Source organism: Coregonus clupeaformis, chromosome 36, assembly GCF_020615455.1.
Source record: "Coregonus clupeaformis isolate EN_2021a chromosome 36, ASM2061545v1, whole genome shotgun sequence".
NCBI classification, from domain to species: domain Eukaryota; kingdom Metazoa; phylum Chordata; class Actinopteri; order Salmoniformes; family Salmonidae; genus Coregonus; species Coregonus clupeaformis.
In genome coordinates, this window is record NC_059227.1 from 37,783,731 (window position 1) to 37,796,637 (window position 12,907).

The 12,907-nt window shown below is 41.5% G+C and overlaps 1 protein-coding gene across 3 annotated transcripts in view; it reads right to left on the reverse strand.

Annotated features, from left to right (window-relative positions):
• The window catches only part of LOC121552962 (ephrin type-A receptor 7-like), an 89,191-nt gene extending 76,586 nt beyond the window's left edge, over positions 1–12,605 (reverse strand). For all 3 annotated transcript variants that reach the window (XM_045211409.1, XM_045211407.1, XM_045211408.1), the window contains exons 1-3: positions 12,445–12,605; positions 10,644–10,708; positions 8,985–9,654 (exon numbers count right to left, since the gene is read on the reverse strand). In XM_045211409.1, the coding sequence (XP_045067344.1) occupies positions 8,985–9,654; positions 10,644–10,708; positions 12,445–12,538 (829 nt within the window). In that variant the 5' untranslated portion in view covers positions 12,539–12,605. The remainder of the gene's footprint in view (positions 1–8,984; positions 9,655–10,643; positions 10,709–12,444) is intronic.
• Positions 12,606–12,907: the final 302 nt, after the last annotated feature.

Here is a 12,907-nt window from a genome sequence, read left to right on the forward strand (position 1 = left end):
TTTGCCTTGAAGAATGGGCAACAATCTCAGTGGCTAGATGTGCCAAGCTTATAGAGACATACCCCAAGAGACTGGCAGCTGTAATTGCTGCAATAGGTGGCTGTACAAAGTATTGACTTTGGGGGGGGTGAAAAGTTATGCACGCTCAAGTTTTCTGTTTTTTTGTCTTATTTCTTGTTTGTTTCACAATAAAATATATTTTGCGTCTTCAAAGTGGTAGGCATGTTGTGTAAATCAAACGATACAAACCCCCCAAAAAATCTATTTTAATTCCAGGTTGTAAGGCAACAAAATTTGAAAAATGCCAAGGGGGGTGAATACTTTCGCAAGCCACTGTAACTCTGGGTCTTCCATTCCTGTGGCGGTCCTCATGAGAGCCAGTTTCATCATAACGCTTGATGGTTTTTGCGACTGCACTTGAAGAAACTTTCAAAGTTCTTGAAATGTTCCGTATTGACTGACCTTCATGTCTTAAAGTAATGATGGCCTGTCATTTCTCTTTGCTTATTTGAGCTGTTCTTGCCAGCTCAAATAGTATGGACTTGGTATTTTACCAAATAGGGCTATCTTCTTTATACCCCCCCCACACACACACACACACACACACACCTGTCACAACACAACTGATTGGCTCAAACGCATTAAGAACGACAGAAATTCCACAAATGAACTTTTAAAAAGGCACACCTGTTAATTGAAATGCATTCCAGGTGACTACCTCATGAAGCTGGTTGAGGGAATGCCAAGAGTGTGCAAAGCTGTCATCACGGAAAAGGGTGGCTATTTGAAGAATCTCAAATACAAAATATACACTACTGTTCAAAAGTTTAGGGTCACTTAGAAATGTCCTTGTTTTCGAAAGAAAATTATTTTTTTTGTCCATTAAAATAACATCAAATTGAGGCCCAGGTGCACAACTGAGCAAGAGGACAAATACATTAGAGTGTCTAGTTTGAGAAACAGACGCCTCACAGGTCCTCAACTGGCAGCCTCATTAAATAGTACCCGCACCAGTCTCAACGTCAACAGTGAAGAGGCGACTCCGGGATGCTGACTTTCTAGGCAGAGTTACAAAGAAAAAGCCATATCGCAGACTGCCCATCTTAATCTTTTACTTTTATTGGCCAGTCTGAGATATGGCTTTTTCTTTGCAACTCTGCCTAGAAGGTCAGCATCCTGGAGTCGCCTCTTCACTGTCCCACTCCTCTTTCTATTTTGGTTAGAGCCTGTTTGCGCTGTTCTGTGAAGGGAATAGTACACAGCGTTGTATGAGATCTTCAGTTTCTTGGCAATTTCTCACATGGAATAGCCTTCATTTCTCAGAACAAGAATAGACTGACGAGTTTCAGAAGAAAGTTATTTGTTTCTGGCCATTTTGAGCCTGTAATCGAACCCACAATTGCTGATGCTCCAGACACTAAACTAGTCTCAAGAAGGCCAGTTTTATTGCTTCTTTAATCAGCACAACCGTTTTCAGCTCTGCTAACATAATTGCAAAAGGGTTTTCTTATGATCCATTACCCTTTTAAAATGATAAACTTGGATTAGCAAACACAACGTGCCATTGGAACACAGGACTGATGGTTGCTGATCATGGGCCTCTGTACGCCTATGTAGATATTCCATTAAAAATCAGCCGTTTCCAGCTACAACATTAACAATGTCTACACTGTATTTCTGATCAATTTGATGTTATTTTAATGGACAAAAAAATTGCTTTTCTTTTCTTTCTTTGATTTGTTTAACACTTTTTGGGTTACTACATGATGCCATAAGTGTTATTTAATAGTTTTGATGTCTTCACTATTATTCTACAATGTAGAAAATAGTAAAAATAAAGAAAAACGCTTGAATGAGTAGGTGTTCTAAAACTTTTGACCATATTGTATCGGGTATGATGAAAATGATGCCAATACATCCGATTCAATAATCAATATGTACAGGAGTTTTGGTTAGTGTCACATTAATAATGAAGGTCACATGATAAGTGTGAAAAAAACATTTCATAACAATATTCTAAACCAGTTCACAACCAGTTCACAAACTTTTAAAATCTGTTCCTACTGCATTACAGCTTGTGCTACTGCATGTTGTCAGAAATTCAAATAAGCAACAATAAAGTCCAGCACCTGTTTCCTCACTTAGCTATCATACTGATTTACTGCATGGGGGGTCTGCAGGTGGAAAATGAAGGACGTTTTCACATTAAATCATTACAGAATTTATAGCTCTGGTTCCGCCTGAGCAGAAACTGAACCCAGAAACTGTCTGTACAAAAGTACACACTCTTCCAGAGAGAGAGAGAGAGAGGTCTTCACTTCTTTAATTCATCATGCAGGGTAAGGGCTTTCCAAATGACTTTCCAGTGACATGGAAAATGTCCCTGCCTAATCGTCTTTTATTTAGTTCATTTAACATGCATGGCGACGGGAGAAAAAAGTCTTAAGGACAGCTAGCCCGGGCGGCTGGCTACCTTTTAATGGAGGATGTGGCTAGGTGTAAGAGGACCTCTTACTGCTGAAAGACTTCTAAACGGAAGAGAAGAGACTGTGTTGCTCTGGGATAAAAGCAGAGGGCACAAAGGTCTACCCCGACCCAAAGCCCCCTGAAGCCACAACGAATCAGCGCTTAAAATGGCCCCAGTCAGCAACTAAGTATTATATCCAAATTGTGCCAATGCCCCCACCCCCCCTCCCCACTCCCCCCTCTCCCTCCTACCCCACCCCACTCCAATCCCCATGGACCCACTGCTGTGACAGAAACGACTGCCACTAGTCTCCCTACCGCGGTCCAGCCCCCGTGGCCTCCAGTTACACACAAAGGCGTCCATTTGGCCTCAGATGGCCGTGCTGATGTGCACGCTGCTCCACAGAGAGACAGCCAGGTCAACTTAAGGAGGCAAAGAGAACCATCAATCCAGATTTGACAACCAACTACACACCAAATCTAAACCCAGCTCCTGTCCTGACAACCAACTACACACCAAATCTAAACCCAACTCCTGTCCGTGGCTGCTCCAGTTCAAACAAATGCTAATCACGAGTTTATGGATTATAATAATCACAATAATTAGAACAAACATGCTTTTTTGCATCTGAATAAGCGGTACCACTGTGCTGCTTTGCTTACATGAGCAGATCAAATCATTTGGAGTGGGGAAAAACAGACGGCTTGAGTCAAGAGAACATTAGCTGTTTTATTCATTTTTATACAATGAATTTGCTTAGATTTTTGATTTGGTAATAAGAGCGTCTGCTAAATAACTAAAATGTAATAACCTAGCACAGAAACCCACTCATTGCCTGCCTCACAAAGTAGCTTGTATTTCTCTGTGCAGTGCCTTTGCTCTTTTTAATCCCTTGTTATGAGAAAAAGGCAGTTTCTTCTGCTTCTCATTAGTAGATTGAAGCATAGTTTCTTCCTCAGAGAACTGGAAAGAGCACAGAATGGTTTAAATTGTAAATGTAGAGAGCTATAATAAACAGGGTAGTCATTTTAATGTTGGATACAATGTCTCTCCCTTTTAAATATACACTACCACTTCCGAATGAGAAATAAAAGAATAAAAATAAATACGTTTCCCTGGATACAAAGACTCCTAGCTGCACAATGCTGCCAGGCTTGACATTCTGCGGGAACTTTAACATGTCAAATGAAATACAAATGCCTCATTTTCCAAACAAAACAGTGGCACAGGGCTCAGTCATTTCCATCTTCTTTAGGTATGGTAAATATTTGTTTCAAAGTCATATGCAAAAATAGAATACGCCCATATGCATTGATTCACATCCAGGGGTCGGCAACAGTGATTTATTTGGGTCCCCCCAGTTTTTATTAAAAACACATACAGTATACAAAAATATTTTGGGATTTTAGTTTTGGGTCAAAAAAGACTGTAAAATCACCAGGAATTCAGCAAACAATTATTATAATTTAGGACATTTGTTCTTAAGTATTCCCACAAATGATAAAAAAAGGGACGTGATCGAGTCTCAATGTAATAAAGGCATGAAATGATAGTTATTTTCAAATAAAATCAATTTTTGGGTCAATCTTAGTCAATTTGCAGTGTACAAATTATTATAATTATTTTCCGGCTCCCCCGACCATCCGCTCCGACCAAAATCGGCCCGCGGCTGAATCTAGTTGCCTACACCTGCTTTACTCTAACATAATGCATATTGGGTTAAGGCTATATCATCAAATCAAAATAAACCTCTATTATCTTTAATGTTTGTTCCTACTGTTTGTCATTCTTGCAGATATTATATCTAGATATTTCCGATATAAGTCTCCCTGAAACAGACAAAACATTGCTGCTCGCTGCCTGGTCATTGGTAATAGGTTTTTCTTACACCTCGCTTGATAAGCTGCTGGAACTAACTCATGTATATATAAATATAAATCAGAGGACAGTAAAGTATAATCCACTTAACGCTTGTGGGGACACACCAACTTGCCCAGAAGACACCATTAGATTACATTTATTTAACCCCTTAGCAGAATACCTGTTAATCAAATTGGGCAAAACCACACATAATGGTCCTCTATTAAGCACACTTTGAGTCATGTTAGTTTGAAATGGAGGCTAACTAACTGACACATTATTCATCTATAGATCTGTCACTAAATCAGAACTGTCAGGCCAAATTAGAGACCCAAGTTGAATTTCATGAATAGACAGAATCCTAGTAAACATTCTCTATTTTGATGCAAACAGAGGACAATAAGAGGAGATATGTGGGTAGACATTGTTGACCCTAAAAGAAAGACCTTTGCTATTTTGTGTCAGATGGCATTATTTCCAAGGTGACACTGGGGTCTCTCATTAGCTATGCTTTAGGTCAGTGAATATTAACTTCATTTACACATGGCTGCAAACAAGACCGGGCTGGACAATGGATGCCTGCCTTTTGTGCTTAGTAACGTGAGCGCCCTGGATGACAGGACACTGCCAAGACGGAAGATGGATGATCGCAGCAGTTGACGCTTGTTCATCAGAAGAGTCACCTCTCTGGCACCCTCTCCCCACACAACAATAGCCCCCTCCCCATGCCTCAGCAGCCCTCATCTCCACTTGCACTAGCAGGTTCAGACACTTCCATCGATCCCCGGTTCCATACCTCTTGAGATTGCGGCCTTTACTTCTCTTTGGCTATCTAAACTGTGGCACAGATGTCTTTTTTGTAATTGCTCGGCCACCGACTGTTGGGAGGGATGCGATCGGACAGGCAAACACTATGTCAGATGACAACGTCTTGCCGTTTAGTGTCCCTGTGGCATGTGGGGGAAGTGACTCAGCCCAGGGTCTTAGCACCTAGCCGTGCATCAGGGAGAAAGGCAGAGAGCGAGGGCGGGAGGGAGGGAGGCAGGGAAGGAGGGAGGGAGGGAGGCAGGGAGGGAAGGAGGGAGGGAGGGAGGGAGGCAGGGAGGGAAGGAGGGAGGGAGGGAGGCAGGGAGGGCTCTCTCTGTTGTTAGTGAGGCTCTCTCCTCTGGGAGCTTTGTAGACCGGTGGCTCTGCACTTCAATCTTCCTTTAAGAGGGAAATCAATAACTTATTACATAAGCTCACACTTTTTTCCCACTTACACCCCAAGCAGGCAGAGAGGGGACTTAAAAATGTGCTTAGAAGTGCTCTGTAGCATAAAAGCCTACCATTTATTTCCCAGTGACTTGTTCTCCTTGTACAAAACAGGCACATACTCTATTACGCAGTGACTATACATATGGGGTGTGTAAGTGTGTGAGGGTGTTTGTTTCTGTCGATATGTGTCTCTCCAGCTTCTAACAAAATAAACATTGTAATCTCCATATCAAATATTAGTAATATCTAAGGCTTGGTGAACACGTTTGTATAAGCCCCCTCCCCCCCCCCCCACCCCATAAAAACGAATCAATTTTGAGACTTGATGCTAGCTGTCAACCATGTTTGTGTTTCAAAGCAACAGATACAATGGCCCCACAGTTTATCACTGTGCTACCTACCAGGTCAACAAAAAAAAACAGGAACAACCCTAAAGCTGTGGAGAATGCGGCTATTCACAGGAAGCTAGCCGACACTGGCAGTGACAAGACTATCCACCATCCATCACCACACTATTTACATTTTGAGTGATTTCAATCCAGTTGTGTCTCCTGGGGATTCCATGTGCACTGCCATTTGAATAATTAAGCTCAAGAGCGGTTGCAAAGGATGGCCATTTGGAGCATTATTAAAATCACACCTTATCAATCAGGAGGAGTGTCAAGATGCATGAGGACCCCCTGACTCCTGGCTTCATTTGAAAAGCTAAGTAGTGGCATTGCCTGGGCCTGGAGCTGCTGAGCGTCCCTCTCCCCTCCACACAGACACATCTTGGCTTGTGTGGTCAACCGCAGCACAGCTAGGTCCTTCCCTCAGGGGTCTCGGCCCATCAATCAGCCGTAGACTAACTCCTGTCTGAGTTCCTGACACTCCAAGATGGATGGTGTCAGTGTCTCCAGGATGCTGTATCCTCTCATTAATTATCTTGTTAGCATGTAGCGATAGCGCTGGGATAAGGTTGTGTTTTTATCTGTTTACTGGAGAAAGAGTTGAACAGGTGAATAGTTAATCAGTTCTCAGGAGTTGGTTGCTTTAGGGTAGAATTCTGTGGTGTTAAAATTGGACAACATACATTCCTGGCAAAACAAAGAGACCAATGTCTGTCCACAAGGGCTCTCTATTTCTCAGAACGACTCAGTGGCTCCATTTCTGAATGGCCACTATTTTAACACCACACACTTCCATGCAAATAAACTCTGCCCATGTTGCAGGACACTTAAAATGTGCCCTTTTCAACACCCATTCCACTGATTCTCCTAATACTGGGAGAGAGAGAAACACAGGCATTTATAGTGCTGCAGATGCCACACAAATAGTTAAAGAGAGACAGAGACAGGGAGGGAGAGGAGTGAAAGACATGCAGTCCCTCTCCAGTGACGGTGATGAATGAGTGGATCACAACACGTTTTGGAGGAGGCCTCTGCATCCACAGAGGGGGTGGGGCTCCTAGTCCTCGAATGACATGACTGACAGCTCAACTCACTTGCTCCTCCTGCAGCCTTCTGCTCGATATTTCACAGATGGACATTTTACAATTGGGGGATACTGCAGATATTGAAAATAGGACAGCGAGTGGAATGTGTATCTATTTTCTATATAGAAAGTCACTGTTTCCCAAGCAGGATGCTAAAATAGAGGCCTGGGTGAAGACTGTGCAAACTCCAACACAAGTATTGTAGCTGTACTGTAGCTATGGGGCAGTTACAAAGGACAAAACCCTCTTCCATTCTAGGCCCCATTAAAGTGGTGTTCAACCGATGGAAAACTGTTGGATTTTCCCCTTTGATTTGCTCTAGGGGAAACCACTAAATGGGCGACTTAATATCACCAGATCTCTGCGAGAAGCTGCTGATTCTGCAGTAAGATGTTCATTTTATTTAGATTAACTACCCCTTAATACAATGGCCAGCCATGCCCCAATGGAAATAAATCTCTTATAAAGTTACCACGTTGAGACAGGATTTTAATCACTCATACACAGGTGGGTATGTTTTCCACCTCACTAAGGACAGTTTTAGCTGGTACAGTAGTTGGATCAGTTAATTGCCTGGAATGGGCAACAGTTCAGTTCTAACATGCCTTGTGCACAATGCTTTACAAGCAGAAGAGCAGGCTTCAGCTGGTCCTTTTAGACAAAGCTTTTATGTAATATATGCTGCATTGTTTGCTCCAAAATAACATAAACGACCGCAAAAAAAAGGAACTCCCTGGGTGTTGAACGAGCTCTAACCTCTAACCACATTTTAGGGCAACATAACTCGAGGCAATTTTTGTTTGTTTTTGATATTATCGCCTAAGTACACTTCACAGGGTAGATGGTATAGGCCTAATTCTCTGGTGGAGAACTATGTGTTGTAGTATTGGCCTGAAAGTGGCCAGCCTGCCTGGACTTCTAGTTTGTCCTGAGACACATTCCCTTTAATTATTACTGGTCAGTATCCCTCATAAGCTGCTTAGATGGACACTGCCCATTCCGTGGAAGAAAAAAAAGCTTGGCTGACAAGACAGAGCACTTAAGCTCTGTGATTTAAGTAGTTCCCCTTTAATCCACAGTGATTTGTATCATACAAGTCAGGTAATTAGAGTGACATAAAGCATTTTAATGCTAACTGCCGAGGCATGGTGCTAGGACCAAACAACACAAAATACATATCCGCAGCGACTGTAACTGTGTTTCCTGTTAGGGCCCTTCATAAATATCTTGGGGCCTAAATGCCACAGTATGGCGGCTATTTGTTTTCTCTCTCTGTCAGGGTTGTTTGGAAGGGGCAGAGGGATACTGAAAGATTGGTTGGACATCCTCCAGACCTGTGTATTCTGCAAGTGATTGCCTTGGCCAGCAGCCAGCCAGAGAGGGAAGTGCTCTTACCGAGGAGCACTGAGCTAAACTGAAGTGCAAGTTATCATTTAATCCCAGTGTCAACAGAACCATGGCTATAAATTAAGAGCCTGCTAATCAAACAATTAACATGGATTCCAATTATTACACAGAGGATTTCCAGGCCTCCATACTTTATCCATCATTAATATTGCCCTCAAATCAGCTGCTTTAATTTTTTTGCCACCACAACTATTCAACGTGGCCCAAATTGTCCTTTGCCTGCTTTGTATAATTAAAAACGTAAATACTCAACAGATTCTTTCTGTTGTTTAGGCATGCGTGATCCTGTGCAAAACGATGAATCAAAGGGGAAAACTATTCTAAACATTTACATTTGAATGAGGCACATTTTCTGCTTACCAATAAGTTTCCTATTTCCCCTAATTAAAACAATGTTTGGGGCTGAGTAATATTTTTCAATACTGAAAATTGGAGTGTAGCAGAGGATGGAAAAAGTTATGCCGCTAATTAAAACGGTGTATAGAGTGGATAGAGCAAGATGAATATAACTGCACTCACGTTCACATGCATCGCCCTTCTGATGAAATCCAGCTTTGCATATACATTTCCCTATAGGCACCAGCCATTCCCCCTCTGCGCTGCAGTGCATCTTGGGAGAATTATCGGCCTCCTCCTCGGCGTCACTGACACACATGCCCTCGACCTCAACCAGAGAGGAGAATTCGGATCCCGTAACAGTGTCTGGGAAAGTGGCCAGGTTCTCAATGATGGACCAGCACTTCTTGTAATAAACTTTGACAGAGACCAGAGCGATGCATGCCCCTACATCCTGGAAGGCCAGGTAAAACCCTCGTCTGGACAGCGGCCCAATGATGCGCACTTCTGTATTCAGCTTCATCTTCCTCTCTCCCAGGTCCCCCTGGGTAAAGCTCTCATCTGCTGCGATTGTGTCAATTTTCACGTACTGGTTCTCTCGTATATTCCTGCCGACCTCCGAATCGGTTTCCTGGTAATACAAGTTGAATGTCTCCTTGCACGTGCCCACCACACCGGGTAGACTGTTACAATCCCTCAACGTGAACTTCAGTTCCACAAAAATCCTCTGGGCATCGCCCTTCTCTATCCAGCTAGTCCGAAGCCAGTTATTTTGATTGGGTTCCATGACCTGACAAACCTGGTATGTGCGAATAGGGGTGTAGTTTTCATCCAACCCGCTGATCTCTTCCCACTGAAAAGAACAGAGCACAAGTTTGGTACATTTAAATGGATTGGTTCTCAACAGCAACATACTTTTGCAATGAAATCAAAACACAACAATGTAAATACTGGCTGGTTTTCTGTCCTACTGTAGTGTTGATTCAATACAGTGTTTTAATATATTAATAAAGGCGTGTAAAAGGTGTAAAAACTAGTAATAACACTGTATAAAGGTGGTTTAGCAGAAAAAAATCACAAAAACATAGGGTATGAATAGACCTCCATTATTGGAGCACTTTCAAAAAATGTGTCATCCATTTTGCTTTTACACTATTTGGAAATGAGTATGCAACTATTAAACAAAATCCATAAACTTCTGCACTGTTATTCTGAAATCAGGCCCAAGGAAAGATTAGAAAACAGAGATAGGTCTAAAGTTAGATAATACTAACAGAAACTAACAGAGCATATAAGTAAACCTGATAAGCATAAAAACAAATGATGGATCAATTAGGATTACTTCCAAACATGACTTTCCAATCACATTGCTAGATTGTATTTTTTACGTTTTTATTTAAGATTAAGATTTTTAAACCTTTACGGACAGGCTATTATGGAAAGGTAACTTGAGGCCTAGGCTACATCAAAAACAAAATCAATATCTCTTAACTTAAATGCCACCCATCCTATAGATTTTCAGGACTGCTACAATTAACATCAATTAACATAAACAAACATCCCACCCAAATGGCCTTTCTCGAACTCGGTCCAACACTGTGACCATTTTAAAAAGCTTGCCTCTGGATAGTTCAGCTGATAATGACCCAGAGGCACATATCCATGGTAATGACACAGCCAGACAGACATAATAATACTGGACCGTGTTGAAATTTCACATTTAAATCTAGATTTCCCTTGTTAGACCTCCATTAAGGTAGAGCATGGTAACGCTGAAAATAATAGTGTTAATTGGAGTAGTATATGTCCTCAGAGGTGTAGGCTAGTAAGTGTCCCACTTACCCCACCAGGAGGAGAAGATATCCACTCCAGCTCTGTCTGCTGTGCCTTGGAATCCAACAGAATCACTAGCGGCAGGAAATAAAAGGGTAGAGCAGGTGATTAAATCTCTGCATGTGCCACAGTCAGTTCGCCATAAATATTATTAAATGAATAAGCTATGAGAGTCTACAGCCTGATACAGCGTGTGAGGGCTAGATGACTAGACACATGACCCATTTTCTGCAGCCAGCTATTAAAATTAACAATTACAGGCTGTTCAGAAGGGCATTGATTTCATGGCAACACCTTTTACCTCAATGGCACTGAGTGAGAACTGCTTTTATATGGAAGACTACTGGATAAACACTTCATATAGGCGACCATTCCATATAGGCTACCCTTCCATTAAGCTAAAAAGTAAGTGTTTTTTGTGACAACTTTGGGTTTCATGAAGCCTACAACCCACATAAACATGAAGTTAAATGGCAAAATTATTCAAACCTATCTGTGTGTGTCTTTTCAGTATGGAGGCACACATGCTGGTGCAATAGGGTCAGACAAGAACACCTGCCTCTATACGTAAATCTAGGACATTAAAAAGCAATGCACGAGTCCTTGCTGTGCCATGGGCGACAAGCGCACTAACAACAGAAATATAATCCAAAAACTGTTCGGCTGTAGTCTACCAACGGCGACATGAATTTGGTGTAAAAGTGTCACTTATCTAATATATATATATATATATATATATATATATATATATATATATATATATATATTTATTATATTATTATTATTAGCGGGTAGAAGTGGTATTCATGGCTGAATCATTCACCCGAATAGAGCCTCGGAGCGTACTGCCGATTTCTCTCCTAGAACGCAGGGCCGTGAGAGAGTGTGTTTAATAACAGGGTTATTATAGGCTAAATATCAGTTCAATCTATTGATCAGACATACGACCATATATTATAGCCCCATATGCTTTAAACAATTTGCACAGCCTGTGTCAAACTTCAGACGGACATGAAAATAGTTTGTATTTCAGAATCAATACAGTGTGTTTACGAATACAAGAATCACCTAAAAAGTGAAGGTCAGCAACTTGGCGAGACATAAATCTTACTTCTCTCCTTCCAATTGTATTTGTTTATTAATAAGCCCATTTCTTTAGCAATATGAACCTTTAGTTTATTTCTATAAACAGTATACCGTGATCTTTCTATCTCTCCGTGTCTGTGATATAGACTTTCCTTGTGCGCTCTCGCTCTGTGCATGTCAGTTTTTATAGACTAATTTCAGGTCTTTCAAACATGAACTCCTGTAATGACAAGGAGGGTTAATGTGGACCATACTTATGGTGAATGGGATAGTAATAGCTTATTCATCGATCTTGGAAGTTTATTACAAGTCATGATATGAGACTGAGTGGAATGACAGTCTAAATGTAGACTATCTTAGCCTTGAAAACTAAAACTTTACCATCGTCGGTATGGAGCCTTATTTTGGATTTGATGCCATGCGTAAAAGCCTACTAAAATAGCCTACTACGGGTTGTTCGTCACACAAAAGCTGTGTGAATGGGCACAGACTTCTATCCACTGACTAACAATAATGTAATGTAATTGAACTAATGTCATGACATATTGTATTTTTTAAATATTTTACAAATACAGGAATGATCATTCGTGCGCAAACAACAGAATCGCAGGATAGTCTACTGCCTGCTATTTCTCTGGATGTCACTTCGCGCGATTGCGGATCAGTTTTCGGGATGTAGCCTGGATCAGGCGATGATGAGAGGTTATCAAACTTTATTACATACCTTCTTTCGCATTCTGTGCTTTTCCAGTGTTCATAAAACAACATAGATGAAGGCTAAATGTAATCCACAAACACGGAATCGACGTAGAACCCATGTTGTAAATGGAAGTTAGCTAGACAGTATTCGCTTTTCCACGTTGGCGTGCACTTCCCATTGACGACGCTAAACCAGCTCTATGTACAAGAAACTGCCGTGTCTCACTCAAATAGCATCGGCAGCTGCTGGGCGTGGACTGTAACACAACTGATGTCACTCAACTAGACTGAGAGAGGATTTATCCACTCACGACTCGGAGAAAGGATCCTGTGCAAGCAATGTGACAAATAAATTCGTTGCAGAGGCTGTTCTTAGAAATAATGAATTATGATTTTAGTCAATGTTACAGTCTAGTCTTCTTTGGCCAAGATGGACCTCTTTGCTTTGGGTAAGATGATGGTAAGAAGCTTTCCTTCCATACAAGACA